At 41.7% G+C, this 21,915-nt stretch overlaps 1 protein-coding gene across 1 annotated transcript in view; it reads left to right on the forward strand.

Moving 5' to 3' along the window:
• lonrf1 (LON peptidase N-terminal domain and ring finger 1) overlaps positions 1-21,915 on the forward strand; it is a 63,632-nt gene that overhangs the window by 20,235 nt on the left and 21,482 nt on the right. Inside the window, exons 3-6 of the mRNA XM_039775712.1 lie at positions 12,260-12,382; positions 14,830-14,994; positions 16,800-16,866; positions 20,849-20,939. Of these exons, the coding sequence (XP_039631646.1) occupies positions 12,260-12,382; positions 14,830-14,994; positions 16,800-16,866; positions 20,849-20,939 (446 nt within the window). The remainder of the gene's footprint in view (positions 1-12,259; positions 12,383-14,829; positions 14,995-16,799; positions 16,867-20,848; positions 20,940-21,915) is intronic.

A 21,915-nucleotide genomic window follows, 5' to 3' on the forward strand; every position in this document is an offset into this window, starting at 1 on the left:
TATGATTCGCTCAGTGGCTGCAGGCTCCTCTTATAACCCACCCGGAAGTGCTTCAGGTGATAATTAACCTAATTCAGGCTGCACTTCCTGGTGTGGCTGCGTTACCGCCCACACGGGCTCAGGAAGCCTTGCAGCTCCCCCTGGTGGTGGCCACGGGCCCAATTGGGATGAGCTCCGGTGTTCCAGGATAGTGGCCCCGATGCAACCCAGGGGGGCTGCCGCCAAGCGTTCTGGGGGACGTAGCGTGGATCCCATGGCTGCTCCCCCAGATCTAGTGTTAAAGTGGCGTCCTGGCTGGGCATGGGTCTTGGCCATCCGCCACAATATATATGTATCTATTATATCAAAAAATTTTGGGTCGAGACGTGATCATCTCAGAGAGACACTTTGGAGTCCCGCGTGACTTCTTGCACATCACGCCCTACTTACAAACAATTCCTCGGAGACACTTTAACGTCCCACGAGACAAGGCAGTGAGACAAAAGGACAGCTGCTGTACGGGCTTTTAAATGATCAACGCGTAGCAGAACACACAGCTCAGCAGCAGCAACGGTAGCAGCAAGCCAGCAACTGATCTGTCTTTAACGTGCGTTCAGACCCCCCCCACCCCCAGTATATATATATACTGCTCAAAAGAATTAAAGGAACACTTTTTAATCAGAGTATAGCATAAAGTCAATGAAACTTATGGGATATTAATCTGGTCAGTTAAGTAGCAGAGGGGGTTGTTAATCAGTTTCAGCTGCTGTGGTGTTAATGAAATTAACAACAGATGCACTAGAGGGGCAACAATGAGATGACCCCCAAAACAGGAATGGTTTAACAGGTGGAGGCCACTGACATTTTTCTCTCCTCATCTTTTCTGACTGTTTCTTCACTAGTTTTGCATTTGGCTACAGTCAGTGTCACTACTGGTAGCATGAGGCGATACCTGGACCCTACAGAGGTTGCACAGGTAGTCCAACTTCTCCAGGATGGCACATCAATACGTGTCATTGCCAGAAGGTTTGCTGTGTCTCCCTGCACAGTCTCAAGGGCATGGAGGAGATTCTAGGAGACAAGCAGTTACTCTAGGAGAGCTGGAGAGGGCCATAGAAGGTCCATAACCCATCAGCAGGACCAGTATCTGCTCCTTTGGGCAAGGAGGAACAGGATGAGCACTGCCAGAGCCCTACAAAATGACCTCCAGCAGGCCACTGGTGTGAATGTCTCTGACCAAACAACCAGAAAGACTTCATGAGGGTGACCCAAGGGCCCCATGTCCTCTAATGGGCCCTGAGCTCACTGCCCAGCAGCATGCAGCTCGATTGGCATTCGCCATAGAATACCAGAATTGGCAGATGCACCACTGGTGCCCTGTGCTTTTACAGATGAGAGCAGGTTCACCCTGAGCACGTGACAGAAGTGAAAGGGTCTGGAGAAGCCATGGAGAACATTATGCTGCCTGTAACATCATTCAGCATGAGCAGTTTGGTGGTGGGTTAATGATTGTCTGGGGAGGCATATCCATGGAGGGTCACACAGACCGCTACAGGCTTGACAAAGGCACCTTGGCTGCCATTAGGTATCAGGATGAAATCCTTGGACCCATTGTCAGACCCTATGCTGGTACAGTGGCTCCTGGTGCACGACAATTCCTGGCCTCATGTGGTGAGAGTATGCAGGCAGTTCCTGGAGGATGAAGGAATTGATACCATTGACTGGCCACCACACTTTCCTGACCTAAATCCAATAGAACACCTCTGGGACATTATGTTTTGGTCCATCCAATGCCACCAGGTTGCACCTCAGACTGTCCAGGAGCTCAGTGATGCCCTGGTCCAGATCTGGGAGGAGATCCCCCACAACACCATCTGTCATCTCATTAGAAGTATGCACCGATGTTGTCAGGCATGTATACAAGAACACAGGGGCCATACAAAGTGCTGCGTACAATTTTGAGTTGCTGCAATTCAATTTTGGCAAAATGGACTAGCCTGCCACATAATTTTTTCACTCTGATTTTTGGGGCGTCTTTGAATTCAGGGCTCTGTAGGTTGATCATTTTCATTTCCATCAAACGATGTGGCATCCTTTCGTTCCTAACACATTACCCAGTCTATATCAGTATAGATATCCAGGAGGATTTCTTTTTCCCATTGAGATCTGATGTGTTTTCAAAGTGTTCCTTTAATTTTTATGAGCAGTTTATATATATATATATATACAGTGTCACAGATGACTGGGGACACCGGGGGGCGCCTGGATAGTCCCCGAGTTGGACAATACGTTTCCTCGGCCACTAGAGGGTAGCCGGCCGGGGCTATTTGGGGGCCACAGGGACACAGCTGGGGCGCTCTTTATGAGAGGACGTGGTCACCACCAGGGGGTGCCCGGACAGTGAGAGAAGCTCAGCTTGGATGACGGCACTTCCGCCACACCAGGAAGTGCTGTCGGAAGTAATTCCAAGGTCACCCGGAGGGCTTCCAGGTGCTTTCCTGAGACTTCCGCCACACCAGGAAATGACGTCAAGAGGAGCACCTGGGGGTCATCCGGGTCATGATAAAAGGGGCCACCTCCTTCTAGTAGTCGAGCCAGAGTTGGGAGGAAGAAGACAAAGCTTGTGAGGAGGAGGAAGGAGGTTGAGAGAGAAAAGAAAGAAAGAAGAGAAAGAAAGAAGAAGAAAGGAAAAGAGAGTTGGTGAGAGAAGGCATTGTGGTGCATTGAAAGAATAAAATAAAGGAATGTGCTTTAGACATCCTGGTGTCAGTCTGTCTGTGTTTAGGGGTGCGTTTTCCACAACAGTTAGGTCCATAAATATTTGGACAGAGACAACTTTTTTCTAATTCTGGTTCTGTACATTACCACAATGAATTTTAAATGAAACAACTCAGATGCAGTTGTAGTGCAGACTTTCAGCTTTAATTCAGTGGGTTGAACAAAACGATTGTATAAAAATGTGAGGCAACTAAAGCATTTTTTGAACACAATCACTTCATTTCAGGGGCTCAAAAGTAATTGGACAATTGACTCAAAGGCTATTTCATAGGCAGGTGTGTTCAAGTCCGTCGTTATGTCTTATCAATTAAGCAGATAAAAGACCTGGAGTTGATCTGAGGTGTGGTGCTTGCATGTGGAAGATTTTGCTGTGAACAGACAACATGCGGTCAAAGGAGCTCTCCATGCAGGTGAAAGAAGCCATCCTTAAGCTGTGAAAAAAGAAAAATATATATACACACTCACCTAAAGGATTATTAGGACCACCATACTAATACGGTGTTTGACCCCCTTTCGCCTTCAGAACTGCATTAATTCTGCGTGGCATTGATTCAACAAGGTGCTGAAAGCATTCTTTAGAAATGTTGGCTCATATTGATAGGATAGCATCTTGCAGTTGATGGAGATTTGTGGGATGCACATCCAGGGCACGAAGCTCCCGTTCCACCACATCCCAAAGATGCTCTATTGGGTTGAGATCTGGTGACTGTGGGGGCCATTTTAGTACAGTGAACTCATTGTCATGTTCAAGAAACCAATTTGAAATGATTCGAGCTTTGTGACATGGTGCATTATCCTGCTGGAAGTAGCCATCAGAGGATGGGTACATGGTGGTCATGAAGGGATGGACATGGTCAGAAACAATGCTCAGGTAGCCCGTGGCATTTAAACGATGCCCAATTGGCACTAAGGGGCCTAAAGTGTGCCAAGAAAACATCCCCACACCATTACACCACCACCACCAGCCTGCACAGTGGTAACAAGGCATGATGGATCCATGTTCTCATTCTGTTTACGCCAAATTCTGACTCTACCATTTGAATGTCTCAACAGAAATCGAGACTCATCAGACCAGGCAACATTTTTCCAGTCTTCAACTGTCCAATTTTGGTCAGCTTGTGCAAATTGTAGCCTCTTTTTCCCATTTGTAGTGGAAATGAGTGGTACCTGGTGGGGTCTTCTGCTGTTGTAGCCCATCCGCCTCAAGGTTGTGCGTGTTGTGGCTTCACAAATGCTTTGCTGCATACCTCGGTTGTAGCAGTGGTTATTTCAGTCAAAGTTGCTCTTCTATCAGCTTGAATCAGTCGGCCCATTCATTCTCCTCTGACCTCTAGCATCAACAAGGCATTTTAAGCCCACAGGACTGCCGCATACTGGATGTTTTTCCTTTTCACACCATTCTTTGTAAACCCTAGAAATGGTTGTGCGTGAAAATCCCAGTAACTGAGCAGATTGTGAAATACTCAGACCGGCCCGACTGGCACCAACAACCATGCCACGCTCAAACTTGCTTAAATCACCTTTCTTTGCCATTCTGACATTCAGTTTGGAGTTCAGGAGATTGTTTTGACCAGGACCACACCCCTAAATGCATTGAAGCAACTGCCATGTGATTGGTTGATTAGATAATTGCATTAATGAGAAATTGAACAGATGTTCCTAATAATCCTTTAGGTGAGTGTATATATATATATATATATTATATATATATTAGTATATATCTATACTAATAAAAGGCAAAGCCCTCACTCACTCACTCACTCACTCACTCACTGACTCATCACTAATTCTCCAACTTCCCGTGTGGGTGGAAGGCTGAAATTTGGCAGGTTCATTCCTTACAGCTTCCTTACAAAAGTTGGGCAGGTTTCATTCGAAATTCTACGCGTAATGGTCATAACTGGAAGCAGTTTTCTCCATTTACTGTAATGGAGATGAGCTTCAATGCCGTGGGGCGGAGTTTCGTGTGACATCATCACGCCTCCCACGTAATCACGCAGTACATAGAAAATCAGGAAGACCTCAAAAAAGCGCTGAAGAAAACATGCATTATATAATTGAAAAGGCATCAAAACAATAAGAAGCGAGCGAGTGACATATACAACCATATTGATGAGTTCTGCTACTTCGGAAACAAAGCACGATGTAAACCTACACTTTAAATTAAGTTCATAGACAGGCTGCCGCTGGCGTTTGTAATTTAGTGCCTGCCCATATAAGGCCGTCCGTCAGCGGAAATCCAATAGCAAACTGCCACGGGTAAATATTCACGGGTGAAGGACTGTGCTTATGCAGAGGAAGATGAGATGGTCAGGTGGTGTTTGGCACAAACTCAGCGAAACTGCGAGAGAAAGTTTTAAGTGCCAGGACTAAGGTAACATTAAATACAGCCATGGACATAGCACGAGATGGCACCAGCACAGCTGGGAACCTTCGATGCATGTACACTGAGCGGCTCACGTGAACTGACGCAGTGCACAGATAAAAGCAACAGTTCCAAAGAGCTGAACAAAACCGAATTACACAATTGAAAAGGCAGCAAAAATATGAAGCGTCTGATAAGCATATTCATAAATCCAGCTACTGCGGAAACAAAGCACACGGTGGAAAAGTCAATGTCCGCTAAAGGAAGACAGTGTAAAAAAAACCCGCGCATGCAGTGTGTCAGGTCTCAGATAAAGAAGAAGACGAGCTGTTTATTGATGTAGTAAGAAACGAATCGATGAATGAAACCTGTCATCTTTACAACGATTGACAAACACGGAATGTAACTTGAACACAACACATCCTACAAATACGAACCTGATTGAAAGAAATAATGATAATCAAATCCTTGATGACAGCAACACTCAGTAACACTCACAAAACAAATACTGTATATTGACAGTCATGTTACGTTATTTTTAAAATGTTCCCTTTTCTTTTCTACCTTTTTAACACACTACTTCTCATGATACGGGTATATATATATATGTATATATATATATCCCGCTCTACATACTCGAATAATGGATACTTTATTAGCCATCAATAATTGTTTTGGTAAAGCCATACTCAGTGTATTCATTAGATGAACTGTAAAAAAGTAAGAGCGAGGGGGAGGATGCAGGCTGTAGTGCTTGGCGTCAACTCTATCTGAATTGCGATCACATTTGAAAAATATATCTTTTCAAGTTCTATTTAGTCCATATGTGTCAAACTCAAGGGCGGGCCACATCCGCCCGCGTGTAATTATATCCGCCCCGAGATCATTTTATATACTGTATTATTGTTATTAAAGCCCGGGTATATGAAGCGCTGATAACACAATAAACTACAGATCCCATAATGCAGCGCTTCAGCTGCCTTGCCAACACTTACGCGTTAATCAAGTCTACCTTATGATGCTGCAAGTTATTGCGAAGCTACAGTTATTGCGCACTGAGTTTGCACGGCGCTTTGGTGACTCTGAAGAACAAAAAAAGTCCTTCTACATGCGGCTCGAACCTTGTGCATGTTTGGTAGCACATATCTGTGTGAGAAGCTCTTCTCAGTGATAAAGACTAACAAAACAGCACACAGGAGTCGCCTCACTGATGAGCACCTGCAATCCATCCTGAGAATCTCCACAACACAGAACCTCACATCAAACAGAAACGAACTTGTGGCCAAAAAAAGATGCCAGGCGTCCAGCTCTAAAATTACATCTGAGCAAAGACAACTGAATGATTTGATTTGTTATTGCACGTAAGAGCGGCAGTCAACGTTTTAACAAACAGCGTATTGCACTGATACGAAATAGCTGTGTGTGTATATATGTAGATATGTATGTATATGTATATATATGTGTGTGTATGTATGTATGTATATATATATATGTGTATTTGTGTGTATATATGTGTGTGTATGTATGTATGTGTGTGTATATATGTGTGTGTATATATGTAGATATATATATGTATGTATATATGTGTATATGTATAGATATGTATATATATATATGTTTATATGTGTGTGTGTAAATATATATATATATATATATATATATATATATGACAACAACACTCAACACTCACAACAGTGACAAAACAATTACATTGACAATCAGGTTACGTTATTTTCAAAATGTTTCCTTTTCTTTTCATTGCTTCTTTAACACACTACTTTTCCGCTTGGCCTTGGTATTTTCTATACTATATAAAAGAAAAAGGCAACTTTCCTTTCTTTACACCTTTTTTCCTTTTATCCCAAACCAAAGCCTTTCTCTCTTAACACTGCAGAGGACACAAAACTAATTTTCTTTAAATGCCGGTAAGGCACATTACCAGAGGCACAAATTTGAATGTTCACATAGAAAATGTAATTTCAATGTACCTGTACTTCTTAAAGCGTTAATGTTTTACTGTTTAATAACTTATAGACTATAATTTATTATTTTTCCCTTGCACTCAGTGACCAAACCTATACACACACATATAGACACATACAAACATACACACAAGTATATGTATGTGTATATATACACACACACACACACACACATACATACATACATACATACACACATGTATATAATTTGTGTGTGTGTATGTATGTATGTATGTATGTGTGTGTGTGTGTGTGTGTGTATATATATGACAGCAGCAATCCAAGCTGTGAAAAAACAGTAAAAAGGACGCGTGTCAGGCGCGTGGTACATTTTCTGATGCAGCTACGAAAACAACTTGGCGCTGCCGCCAAATACACAAAACAATTACATTGACAATCACGTTACGTTATTTTTAAAATGTTTCCTTTTCTTTCTCTTTCCTTCTTTAACACACTACTTCTCCGCTGCCAAGCGCGGGTATATATATATATAGATAGATAGAGAAATATATATATAGATAGATATGAGAACAACACTCATATCAATGACAAAACAATTACATTAACAATCATGTTACGTTAGTTTTAAAATTTTTCCTTTTCTTTTTCGTACCTTCTTTAACACACTACTTCTCCGCTGCGAAGCGCGGGTATTCTGCTATATATATATATAGATAGATAGAGATATATATAGATAGATAGAGATATATATATATATATAGATAGATAGATAGATAGATAGATAGATAGATAGATAGATAGATAGATAGATAGATAGATAGATAGATAGAGGTATATATATATAGATAGATAGATAGATATATATATAGATAGATAGAGATATATATATATAGATAGATAGATTGATATATATATATAGATAGATATGAGAACAACACTCATATCAATGACAAAACAATTACATTAACAATCATGTTACGTTATTTTTAAAATTTTTCCTTTTCTTTTTCGTACCTTCTTTAAAACACTACTTCTCCGCTCGCGAAGCGCGGGTATTCTGCTAGTATACTAATAAAAGGCAAAGCCATCACTGACTGACTGATTGACTGACTGACTCATCACTAATTCTCCAACTTCCCGTGTAGGCAGAAGGCTGAAATTTGGCAGGCTCATTCCTTACAGCTTCCTTACAAAAGTTGGTCAGGTTTCATTTTGAAATTCTACGCGTAATGGTCATAACTGGAAGCTATTTTTCTCCATATACTGTAATGGAGTTGAGCTCAAAAGCCATGGGGGGGGCGGAGTTTCGTGTGACATCATCACGCCTCCCACGTAATCACGTGAACTGACTGTCAACGCAGTGCGTAGAAAACCAGAAAGAGCTCCAAAAAGCGCTGAAGAAAACATGCATTATATAATTGAGAAGGCAGAGAAACAATAAGAAGCGAGCGAGTGACATATACAACCATATTCATGAGTGCTGCTACTTCGGAAACAAAGCACGATGTAAACCTACACTTTAAATTAAGTTCATAGACAGGCTGCCGCTGGCGTTTGTCATGCCCACAGGTAATGCGGGATACAAGTTTAATGAGAGGACGCAGGATATAAATGAGAGTTTTGATCACTTTGTAACTAAGTTAAAATTGCTGGTGAAGGGCTGTGATTATTAAAATTTCGAGAGACTGTGTTTGTGGGGGATTGACAGTTAAGGCGGGTGGGGAGTCACGTCATTATCTCCCCTCCCATTCACCTCATTTCGCTCTGAGCTGAGCTCCGCAGCTAACGCACGCAGTGTTACGCAAGCGACTTTGTGACGCTGCCACCAAATACTCACAGAAAAATCCACAAGTTAATACACACGCTGTCTCTAGAGTTTCTCCACACTCTGAATTCTCCAGGCACTACTTACAAAAGGTTACATTGACAATTGTGTTACGTTATTTTTAAAATGTTTCCTTTTCTTAGCACAAGCACAGCTGAGAAGCTTCGATGCATGTACTCCATAACGCGTTAAAAAATCACGCATTTAATCACACTTTGCATTCCAAGCAAAGGGGAACTTCTCTCAATGCATGATTTCCTGGTACACCGATTACATTGATCAGAGCTTCCTGATTCATTTTAGCCTCGCACCCCCTTGGTTTGAGAAGAAGTATGAAAAAATATGAGGTTAACACAGAAAAGCAGATCACCAATTGAAGCTTTATGAATAATCGATTCGCCATCAATAATTGTTTTGGTAAAGCCATACTCAGTGTAATCCTCCTTCCATTTTATAATTTTTCCGCGACTAGCCATGATTAAATGAATGGTGAAAAAGTAAGAGCGAAGCGAGGGTGACTTATTCAGGCAGGCAGGCGACAGCTCAATAGCTCGAATTTGGATATAAGTAGGTTTTATTTAGTCGCCAGAAATATCTTTGGTAGGAATGGAAGTTGAATTTAGTCTTTAAATTTCTATGGTAAAGAAAAAGTTATGCAATGATGACTAAATTTAACTATATAAAGTCAAAACTTGTATATATAAAGTCATTCCCAAATATATAAAGTCAAAACCTGAGTATATAAAGACGGCGTTGGAATATTTCAGAATATATAAAGTAAGCGCTGGAATATATAAAGTCAAAACTTAAATATATAAAGTCAGCGTCGGAATATATAAAGTCAGCGCTGGCCAATCCCAGCCAACACTGGGCGCAAGGCAGGAACCAATCCTGGGCAGGGCACATGCATCATTTTCAAAACATTAACCGAACAGTGATTTTTTAATTTATTTTTCTGAATACGTTTTTGTTAACTTAGTTCAGTTCAGAGTCGTTTCAATCAATAGATTTTGACTTTCACTTTATATATTCAGGAGTGAGTGAGTGAGTGAGGGACCGAGCTGGGAAAGATGTTCAACAGGTTAGGGTGATAAAGGATAAAGATGGAAACGTACTCACAAGTGAGGAGAGTGTGTTGGGCAGATGGAGGGAGTACTTTGAGAGGCTGATGAATGAAGAGAACGAGAGAGAGAAGAGGTTGGATGATGTGGAGATAGTGAATCAGGAAGTGCAATGGATTAGCGAGGAGGAAGTAAGGACAGCTATGAAGAAGATGAAGAATGGAAAGGCCGTTGGTGCAGATGACATACCTATGGAAGCATGGAGGTGTTTAGGAGAGACGACAGTGGAGTTGTTAACCAGATTGTTTAATGGAATCTTGAAAAGTGAGAGGATGCCTGAGGAGTAGAGAAGAAGTGTACTGGTGCCGATATTTAAGAATAAGGGCGATGTGCAGAGCTGTAGTAACTACAGGGGGATACAATTGATGAGCCACAGCATGAAGTTATGGGAAAGAATAGTGGAAGCTCAGTTAAGAAGTGAGGTGATGATTAGTGAGCAGCAGTGTGGTTTCATGCCAAAAAAGAGCACCACAGATGTGATGTTTGCTCTGAGGATGGTAAGGGAGAAGTTTAGAGAAGGCCAGAAGAAGTTGCATTGCGTCTTTGTGGACCTGGAGAAAGCATATGACAGGGTGACTGAGAGGAGCTGTTATACTGTATGAGGAAGTCTGGAGTGGCAGAGAAGTACATAAGAGTGGTACAGGATATGTACAAGGGAAGTGTGACCGTGGTGAGGAGTGACAGAGGTGGGATTACATCAGGGATTGACTCTGAGACCTTTCTTATTTGCAGTGGTGATGGACAGGTTGACAGACGAGATTAGACAGGAGTCCCCGTGGACTGTGATGTTTGCTGATGACATTGTGATCTGTAGCGAGAGTAGGGAGCAGGTTGAGGAGACCCTGGAGAGGTGGAGATCTGATCTAGAAAGGAGAGGAATGAAGGTCAGTAGAACCACCAAGACAGAATACTTGTGTGTGAATGAGAGGGAGGTCAGTGGAATGGTGAGAATGAAGGCAGTAGAGTTGGTGGAGGTGGATGAGTTTAAATACTTGGAATCAACAGTACAGAGTAACAGGGATTGTGGAAGAGAAGTGAAGAAGAGAGTGCAGGCAGAGTGGAATGGGTGGAGAAGGAGTGTCAGGAGTGATTGGTGACAGACGGGTATCAGCAAGAGTGAAAGGGAAGGTCTACAGGATGGTAGTGCTGGAGACATTGGCACTGACCAGAAAGCAGGAGACGGAGCTGGAGGTGGCAGAGTTAAAGATGCTAAGATTAGAGTTGGGTGTAACGAGAATGTACAGGATTAGAAATGAGGTCATTAGAGGGTCAGCTCAAGTTGGACGGTTGGGAGACAAAGTCAGAGAGGCGAGATTGTGTTGGAGGAGAGATGCTGAGTATATTGAAAGAAGGGTGCTAAGGATAGAGCTGACAGGGAAGAGGAAAAGAGGAAGGCCTAAGCGAAGGTTTATGGATGCGGTGAGAGAGGACATGCAGGTGATGTGTGTAACAGAGCAAGATGACGAGGACAGAAAGATATGGAAGAAGATGATCTGCTGTGGCGACCCCTAATGGGAGCAGCCGAAAGAAGAAGAAGGAGATATTTACAATATACAGTACTAATATGCAGAGCGGTTTTAAACCTAAGTTTCAGCTCGCCTAGGTTAGCCATTTTCTTAAGAGGATAATCCTGTAGGCAGATAAGGACTATTGTTACTATTGTTAGACAGGTGCTTTAGGTGCTAGAAAAACAAACAAACAAACAAAACAAAGCATGCCTGGGATGAAATGTCCTGCCTGTCAAAATTGACAGTCCCCAGTCCATCTGATTCAGATACATAGAAATGGTATACCTATTAGAAGCCCAACCATATGTCTAATTCAAACTGTGAATATTCACTAAGCCTGGAACTGAACCTAGGATTTTACCAACAGCATATAAATGTAATGATTTCTCTGCATTTTCTTTGTGCTGTGTTTTCTGTGATACGCTGATTGTTTTGTGCTTGCCTAAAGTTGGATCTTATTATCCAATTGAATATTTTTCCAGCTGTCTTTAGAGTCTCCCATGTGTGTGATTTTTATTTTTTTTTTTTTTGCAGTGGTTTTCTCTTTGCCACTCTCCTGTAAAACTATGAATGGTGAACCAACTCTGCCAGTACATCTGTGTTCACAGTTAGCATCATTAACAAAATGAAGCAAAGAGAATTCCACCTTTTAAAAGGAAAAGCAATTGCATTATGCAATAGAGACTTGTTGAGATGGGTTCAGCTGCCAGGTAGTTTTCATTTTCTACTCCTTCATTTAGGGAATTTTTGAAAAAGGGAAAATCTTCTGGCAAATTGGACAGAATGTAGATGCTTTGCTTCAGTATCGTCATTGTCTGATGCTGGACCCTGAATATCAACCTGTAAAGGAGGAGATTCATAAAGTAAGTGTGTTCAGTTGAACTTTTTTTTTTGTCTGGTTCTGTTTAATCTTTCAATGAAGTGCAAAATAGTTCTGTTTCTATAGAGTCAATTCAAAAAGTATTCAAATCCCTTCATTTTCTGCATACTTTGTGTTGTAGGTTTAATTTTAAATGGAGAAATCTGCCATTTTTGCCCATTAATCTACAACAACAACATTTATTTCTATAGCACATTTTCATACAAAAAGTAGCTCAAAGTGCTTTACATGATGAAGAATAGAAAAATAAAAGACACAGTAAGAAAATAAAATAAGTCAACATTAATTAACATCGAATAAGAGTAAGGTCCAATGGTCAGGGTAGACAGAAAAAACAAAAAAAACTCCAGATGGCTGGAGAAAAAAATAAAATCTGTAGGAATTCCAGACCATGAGACCGCCCAGTCCCCTCTGGGCATTCTACCTAACATAAATGAAACAGTCCTCTTTGGATTTAGGGTTCTCACGGAAGGACTTGATGATGATGGTCACGTGGACTTCTGGCTTTTAATCCATCCATCATTGTTGGAGCATCATGAAGCTTTGAGTAGGTGGTGGTGGCGCAGGCCACCACCACAAAGAAACTGGAAAAAGAAACAGAAGAGAGAGTTGGGGTCAGTACGGATTTTAGAGCCACCATGAGTAGTTATTATGAGGAAATTGAACATACAGAGTATCAGGATTAAGTTAAAGTCCATCCATCCATTTTCTAACCCGCTGAATCTGAATACAGGGACACGGGGGTCTGCTGGAGCCAATCCCAGCCAACACAGGGCACAAGGCAGGAACCAATCCTGGGCAGGGTGCCAACCCACCGCAGGACACACACAAACACACCCAGCACACACTAGGGCTAATTTAGAATCGCCAATCCACCTAACCTGCATGTCTTTGGACTGTGGGAGGAAACCCACGCAGACATGGGGAGAACATGCAAACTCCACGCAGGGAGGACCCGGGTCTCCTAACTGCGAGGCAGCAGCGCTACCACTGCGCCACCGTGCCACCCTAAGTTAAAGTGAAGTATGTTAAAGTAATGAGTTGTCAGCAGTGTTTTAAAGTGCTCCACTGTATCAGCCTGGAGAATTCCTATTGGCAGGCTATTCCAGATTTTAGGTGCATAGCAGCAGAAGGCCGCCTCCCCATTTTCAAGTTTAAATTAATCTACTCTCAATAACCCATAATAACAAAGTGAAAACATGTTTTAAGAAAACAAAAGCTGAAGTCTCTCATTTCTATAAGTATTCAGACCCTTTTCTGTTTCACTCCAAACTGTGGTGAGCTGCGTCCTGTTTGCTTTAATTCTCCTTGAGTTGTGTCCAGAACGTGATTGGAATCCACCTGTGGCAAACCGAATTGATTGGAAATCATTTAAAAAGACGCACGTCTAACTGTGCAGAGAAGGTTAACATAACTTTGTGTGGCATGTTAGGACAAAAAAAAAATCTCTGTAGACCTCACAATCAAATTCTCAAGGGGATAAAACCATTTGAAGTGCAGCATGATGGTAGAACACACGAAGGAGGCCATGTCAGGACAAAACCCAATCCGTGAACTCCAAGGAACTCTCGAAAGTCCATCCATTATCCAACCCGCTATATCCTACCTACAGGGTCACGGGGATCTGCTGGAGCCAATCCCAGCCAACACAGGGCGCAAGGCAGGAACATACCCCGGGCAGGGCACACAAACACACTCGGGACAATTTAGGATCGCCAATGCACCTAACCTACATGTCTTTGGACTGTGGGAGGAAACCCACGCAGACACGGGGAGAACATGCAAACTCCACTGGGAAGTGAACCCGGGTCTCCTAACTGCGAGGCAGCAGTGCTACCCACTGCGCCACCACTCTGGAAAGTGGCAGGGTCAAATTCCATTATTGCCAGAAGTTATCCTACTCTGTTAGGCCCTTAACCTAACGATTGCTCTTGGGACACCATACAATGGTTGACCCTGCTCTCTGACCTCGAAACGCTCATATGAAAAGACAGTTTCCCCTCAGGGATTAATAAAGTACAGTATATCAAATCCAAAATAAAAAAAATGATCAAGAGTGCAAAGCTTGTAGGGACTTTCCCAATAAGACTCAAAACTGTAATTGCTGCCAGAGGGGCTTCTACAAAGCACTGAATTAAGAATTTAAATACTACTATGGACGAGAGATTTCAGTTTTTGATTTTAAACTAATTTGCATGCCTTTCAGAAAGCATGTTTACACTTTGTCATTATGGGTTGGTGAGTGTAGACTGATGAGCAAAAAATGGCAAATTCATCCATTTAAAAGGAAATCCACACCAAGTGCAGCGAACGAAAGGGTGTGAGCACTTTCTATAGCCACTGTATGTTTTTTTTTTCTTGCTGGTTATAATTAAAATGCACAACTCGGGCCTTCTCAATTAAAAGCTCAGTCATTTTTTATGTTTTTAGATTTTGCACAATGAGATTTCTCCTTTTCCTGAAAACACTGAAGAGCTGCTCAGAGTCCTATCTGTGTACATAAGAAAATTTGGCTGTGAAACTGAGGGTGCCACCAGTGGAAACAAGTCTGGTTTTGCTAAGTCCTCGGGTGCCGAGCAGAAGCACCAATTACAGGTACTCAACAACACAAATGTATTCAAGATGAGAGGCTATGTTTTCAGTTTGGATAGAACAAGATCTAAATCTTACTAAGCTTTCTAAGCTTACTTACTGAGCTGCCTCGAAAATGCTTGTATATTATAATCTCTTTAGTTAGCCAATAAAAGGTGTCATTTTGCTTCTCATTGCATCCATAATGGCTAACACGGTACAACATCCTACTAATTTAAAGCCTGTAATGACGTGATCTTGACTGTGCTGACGATGCTGTGATCTTCATGGAGTCAATGGAGGCTCAAGAGACTGAGCGAGGAGTTTGAGTGTCTGGGCTTGTGAGTGTCCTGATAAAATCCAACATCCAGGCCTTTAATGACCTCTTGGGCACGGCCATCAGCAGTGTGTCTGTCTGCAGAGAGAGTGTCGACCTCATTGAGAGGTTTACTTACCTCAGCAGTGACATTCATATCTCTGGTAACTCTTCCTATGAAGTCAGTAGATGGATTGGGAGAGCATGGGGGAGTCATGAGGTCACTGGAAAGGGTTGTGTGGTGCTCCTGATATCTCTGCAAAAGGACGAAGGTCCAAGTCTTTAGAGTCCTGGTGCTCCCTGTTGTGAGACATGGATGCTATCCAGTGACCTGAGATGAAGGCTGGACTCCTGTGTCTCTTCAGAGAATCCTTGGGTCCTGCTGGTTAGACTTTGTGTTACTCATGAAATCCTGAATGAGGCACCTGCATTGTGAGGGAGCGTCAGTTACGGCTCTATGGCCATGTGATGCTATTCCCAGAGGGTGATCTGGCTTGCAGGTATATTCTGTGTTGTTATTTTACAAAGCAAATGGAGTTAAGGCCTTAAATGACCTTTAATGACCTCTTGGGCACAGCAATTGCAATGTGTCTGTCTGTGGAGAGAGTGTCGACCTCATTGAGAGGTTTACTTACCTCAGCAGTGACATTCATATCTCTGGTAACTCTTCCTATGAAGTCAGTAGATGGAATGGGAGAGCATGGGGGAGTCATGAGGTCACTGGAAAGGGTTGTGTGGCGCTCCCGATATCTATGCAAAAGGACGAAGGTCCAAGTCTTTAGAGTCCTGGTGCTTCCTGTCTTGCTCTATGGTTGTGATTCATGGACGCTATCCAGTGACCTGAGACGAAGACTGGACTCCTTTGGTACTGTGTCTCTCCAGAAAATCCTTGGGTACCGTTGGTTTGACTTTGGCACATGACCTGCATTGTGAGGGAGCATCAGTTACGGCACTACGTCCATACAGTATGTGGGGTTTCCCTGAGGGTGATCCAGCTTGTAAGATCCTCATTGTTGGGGACCCGAGTGACTGGACCAGGCCACGTAACACCTGGCTGCGGCAGATAGAAGGTCACTTCACTTCAGTTGTAGAAGGTGTGAAGGATGTCATTTCCCACATTGAAGGAACGCAGTCTCCTAAGAAATAAGAACCTGCACTCCTCTTTCTTGTGTATCTCCTCCTTGTTATGAGACCAGTCCCACCTGTCATTAATGTGGACCCCAAAGTACTTGTTGGAGTGGAGTGGACCACCTCTACATTCACTCCTTGAATTGTGACCGGACATGGAGGCTTTTTGCTGGGGCGAAAGTCAATAAGCAGTTCCTTGGTTTTGCAGATGTTAAGATGCAGGCAGATCTCTTTGCACCGAGAAGCAAAGTTATCTTTGCTTTCTAAATCAATAAATACATACATACATTGATACATTAAAAAATATAAATATATATATTCAGTGTCTATTTGCCTATTCTTACAATTATTATTCAAGCATAATGTCACTTTCTTTTTTCATCAGCTTTCATTCTCACAAAATGAGGTGGCAGAAGAGGGGGATATACAACATGTGCCACTGAAGAGCTTTGGTAAGAGAGATTACTCTACATACATACTTGTGATTTGGAATATGAATATTATGATTTGGAGTCCATGGTGAAAAGAGTGTGAGACCTCAAAAAGGTGGCAGCCCTAGTGTACCCAAAATAGAAATCACCTCAGGCAGCTTGTCCCCAAAATCTACTGGCCTGCTTCGGCCTACACTGGCCTAAAAATGGGTTTTTGGCTTTTACTTTAAGTCCTCTGCCCAGAGTTAATATCATCCCGGGCAGCTTACCCCAAAATCTACTGGCCTGCTTTGGCCTACACAGGCCTAAAAAATGGTTTTGGCTTCCACTTTAAATGCTTTAAATGTATCAAAATATCCTGAGGTGCCTCTCTGGGGAAGGAAAACCATTATAAAAGCTTTTGGTTTGAGAAACAATCCACAGAAGGAATCTTTATAGATTACGATTATTGATTATTGATTAAAAAAATAGAAACAATGACAAAAATCTCAAAAAGGCAGTCCTAGGTGAACACGTTCCGATAATCATTCCAAAGTTGTAGTCCAATAAACAAAGCATAAATAAGATTAAAAACCAGTAAATCCAATGCAAAAACAATACTCTATAACCATATACAGTACTGTATTATCTCACTATTATAATAAAAAAAATCCTAGGACGAGACGAGTCTTTTTAGCCCAGGACGAGACGTGACTTTTTCAGAGATACTTTCAAGTCCTGCGAGATGAGACTTTGTGCCAAGAGATTTAACCAGGCCCGGGGCCGGAAATAAAAGACAAAGAGTAGATGACAAAGCAGAATGTCGTAAAGAATTCAAAAATGTTGGCGCGATACACATGCAGAGCAGGTTAAAGATTATGAAAGTGCAAAAAGTCTCAAAAAAAATGATAGTAAAGATCGCATTAGCACAAACTAACGGAAATTATGTCAGTGAAATAACGGAACAGCGAAAAGAGATCCATATTGTTCAGATTTAAACTTTAAGTTGGAGACTTGTAGATTGTCAAATTCGTTTTGCCATCTGGGAAGAGTAGTGTTTCTTCCTAATGAAGAGGCGTATCCGTGAGAATTAAAAGATTTGTTGTTTGGTGAAAGTGAAATCCCGTGAGAGAAAATTTCAAGCCCCGCAAGACAAAACTTTATGCAAAGAGATTTGGAAAAGTCCCGCTCACATCTAAAACATTTACAACCAGGTACACGGTTCAATCTTTTCTCATTTGTGTGAATGCTATTGTCAGACACAGTTCGTGTAGAGAGAAAGAAACGATATTCACTCACGGGTAGTTATATGTTGCGTTGTCACAATGCAAGTCCAAACACGGAATCAAAATTCAATGCGATAGACGAAAAGGTAAAAGTGAAAAGAGATCGAATATACGGACATAAGTGATAGGACAGAATTGTTGTTTGGTGAAAGTGAAAACCACATATGCAAGTGGCAGAGACCCGAAGTGGCCTGGTTTGGCGAGTGAAGCAAGCAGGGGGTAAAGCCCCCTAGTATACTATAATAATACTCTATAACCTTCAGTGTACCACTCCTGAGTTCCTCTTCTATGTCTCTTAAATAGCCAAATGGAGGTCCCTGGAGTGGTGACACATCCCTGCATCTTGGGGCACCACCCACAGAATACAAGGAGTCGACTCACCTTTAGCCATTTAATACACAATTAGTGAAAACAAAGAACAGTAATAACATGAAAATGTGATAAATAATAATTCAAATTGAATAAAACTCAAAATAAACATAGGCCAGGGAATACACCCTGGCTGTAATATAATATTGATAAGGGCATAAATATTCTTAAATGATGTGGTAGTTTTTGTCTGACTACATGCTATCAAAAGGAGCTCGAGTCTATATGGACAGGATCAGATGTGAGGCAGGACCAAATTGTGCCAGTCTGTCGCAGGAGGCTCCTACTTATGCACCCAACTATCCACTTACTCACTTATAGTACACTGGGCTAATTTATAGATGTCAGTAAACCACACATTTTCTATGCCAGAAGGCCAATTATCTGGTCATGAAAACATACTGTAGATACTTAAATTTTCATATTTTATTATCATAGTATGGGATGTAAGTATATTACTGGATTTTTTTTTATATATCCAGGACCTTAAAACACTCGAGACATTCTCATGTGGCCCTTTTGTAACAAAGGTTTGGTCACCCCTGCACTAGGCGGTAGGGGATACTAGGGGATAATCAACAGCACTCTCAGTGTCACTTCCTTCTGTGTCTTCTGCCAGCTCTAAATCCGTATCTGACTGTACAGAATTTGCATCATCAACAATATGCAAAACTTTGCTTGCAGATTGATTCTTTTGATAATAGTGCCGGCCAGTTATTGATACCATACTGTAAAGACAAAGGAGGCTTTGAAATACCCAACACTAAGTTCATGCCATGTTGTGGAAAAACATCAGCACTGATGTCAGCACTTATGCAATAGCAGGTGGAAAATTGTTAATACCAAAAGCAGCCTTGAAAGTGTCAAGGTAGACCTTAGTTTGGTTAGTAAGGTTAGTAATTTTAAGAACATACTTGTACTATTGTTATGATGGGAAGCATTGTTTAAAAATACAACTCTTTCCTTTTTGAATAAATTCCTTGCAACTTTGCACAAACATAGCAAGTTTCAAAAAACATGATTTATCAAACTAGTACTTGTCCAGCTAATTAATTAGCAAAATAATTTTTACAGGTAGTCCCCAGGTTACGGACATTCGACCTACGACTTACGAACGGGGCTGCAGCTGCGACACATGCGCCTCAGTAACTGCCACTCTGTCATCTTCAGCCTGGGGACACTGCAAGCGGTGGCTGGAGGGGGAGCGATTTTGCTGCTCGTGCAGTGTAGTGTCCCTCGGGTGGCTCCTAACGGCAAGTGGTGACCCGTGGTCCATAGTCACCGGGGCCATAGCTATCGCTCGTGTGCAGGACGGAGGCTTGATGGGGCAGTTCATTTTCCGCCCACTACGCTGCCGCAGCTACTGCTCCTGACTGGACGGAGGCTGGATGAATCGGAAAGGGGACGTTTCACTGCCCGCCCACCACACACGGCTGCCCCATTTGTTCTCAGTGGGCGGCTGGTAATGCTGCAAGCAGTAAACCGGTTGTGGCTGAACAGAGGCCATTAAGGAAGAACGAGGCGGCGGGGGGTGGCATTGTAGTGTGCCTCAGATGGCTGCCTGTTGAATGGGGGTGGTAGTGGGCGATTCACTACCCGCCTTTGGCAGCACCGTGTTCGTTCTCGGTGGGAGGACGCTGCAGGCAGCATGCTGCAGTGGAGGTGACTGTGTGGTGGGCGAGTGATGAAACATCACTGCCCCCATTCATTCACAATGGCAAGCCTGCTTGTACTGTTACATACATAGCAGAAAGTTGTCTGTCATTCAGTAAATCTGACGTGTTGACGACGGGTGCCTTCCTGTTGTGATAGCGTGTACAGTGCTGCGCAGAAGAGCTCATCTTAATCTTTTGTCTTCACCCTTCAAGAATGTCTCTGAAACACAGATCTGATGCAAGTGCTGGTGAGACAGTAAAGAACCCATCACCATGGAAAATAAAGTGGAAATAATAAAAAGGTCAGAGAGAGGTGAAACTCCATCATTCATTGGCAGAGCACTTGGTTACAGTCGGTCAGTAATAGCATTTATTAAAATAATGTACCTGTCCTGACTTACATACAAATTCAACTTAAGTACAAACCTACAGTCCCTATCTCGTTCGTAACCTGGGGACTGCCTGTATATGTTTTTTTAACAATTTAATCACAGAGAGATTAGAAAGCATTTTGTTCAGAGTCTCACAGTAAGAACCATGGACCAGACTACGGTTATTAATAGTGACGGAAGTGTATGCAAAGCTGCAACTGGTCTTCCTACTAGAATTTAATATTTGGGTTTTTTTTTAATATACATATCATTTGTTTAAAGCTACATGTTTATCAGTGTTTCTGGTACTGACAGTAATTTAACGTCTAAATCTCCAAATTAGATACGAATGATCAAGAGGTTTTCAAGCAGATGGAGGATTCTCTTCTTAGAAGTATAATTCTGTCAGATTTGGAGTGTCCGCTCTGTATAAGGTAAGACTTTATTTCACCCTGCAAAGTTGTGTTGTGTAGTGGTTAAGCCATTGGACGTCAAACCCTGAGGTTGTGGGTTCAAGTCCTGATACTTGACACTTTATGACCCTGAGCAAGTCACTTGACCTGCCTCTGCTCCAATTGGAAAACCAAAAGAAATTGAGCCGACTTTTATATATAACTAGCAGAATACCCGCGCTTCGCAGCGGAGAAGTAGTGTGTTAAAGAAGGTACGAAAAAGAAAAGGAAAAATTTTAAAAATAACGTAACATGATTGTTAATGTAATTGTTTTGTCATTGATATGAGTGTTGTTCTCATATCTATCTATCTATATATATATCTATATATATATCTCTATCTATCTATATATATATACCTCTATTTATCTCTATTTATCTATCTATATTGTTCTATACATATCTATCTATATATATATATATCTATCTATCTATCTATCTATCTATCTATCTATCTATATATATATATATATATATATAGCAAAATACCCGCTTGGCAGGAGAAGTAGTGTGTTAAAGAAGGAAAGAGAAAGAAAAGGAAACATTTTGAAAATAACGTAACATGATTGTCAATGTAATTGTTTTGTCACTGTTATGAGTGTCGCTGTGATATATATATATATATAGCAAAATACCCGCGCAGGAGATGTCATGTGTTAAAGAAGTTATGAAAAGAAAAGGAAACATTTTAAAAATAATGTAACATGATTGTCAAAGTAATTGTTTTGTGTATTTGGTGGCAGCGTCACAAAGTTGTTTTCGTAGCTGCATCAGAAAATGTACCACACGCCTGACACGCCTCCTTTTACTGTTTTCTCACAGCTTGATTGCTGCTGTCATATATATATACACACACACACACACATACATACATATATATATAATATACATATATATATACACATACATATCTTCATATCTACATATCTATATACATATCTACACACACAAATTATAT

The sequence above is a fragment of the Polypterus senegalus genome, chromosome 13 (genome assembly GCF_016835505.1).
Source record: "Polypterus senegalus isolate Bchr_013 chromosome 13, ASM1683550v1, whole genome shotgun sequence".
Classification (NCBI taxonomy): Eukaryota; Metazoa; Chordata; class Cladistia; order Polypteriformes; family Polypteridae; genus Polypterus; species Polypterus senegalus.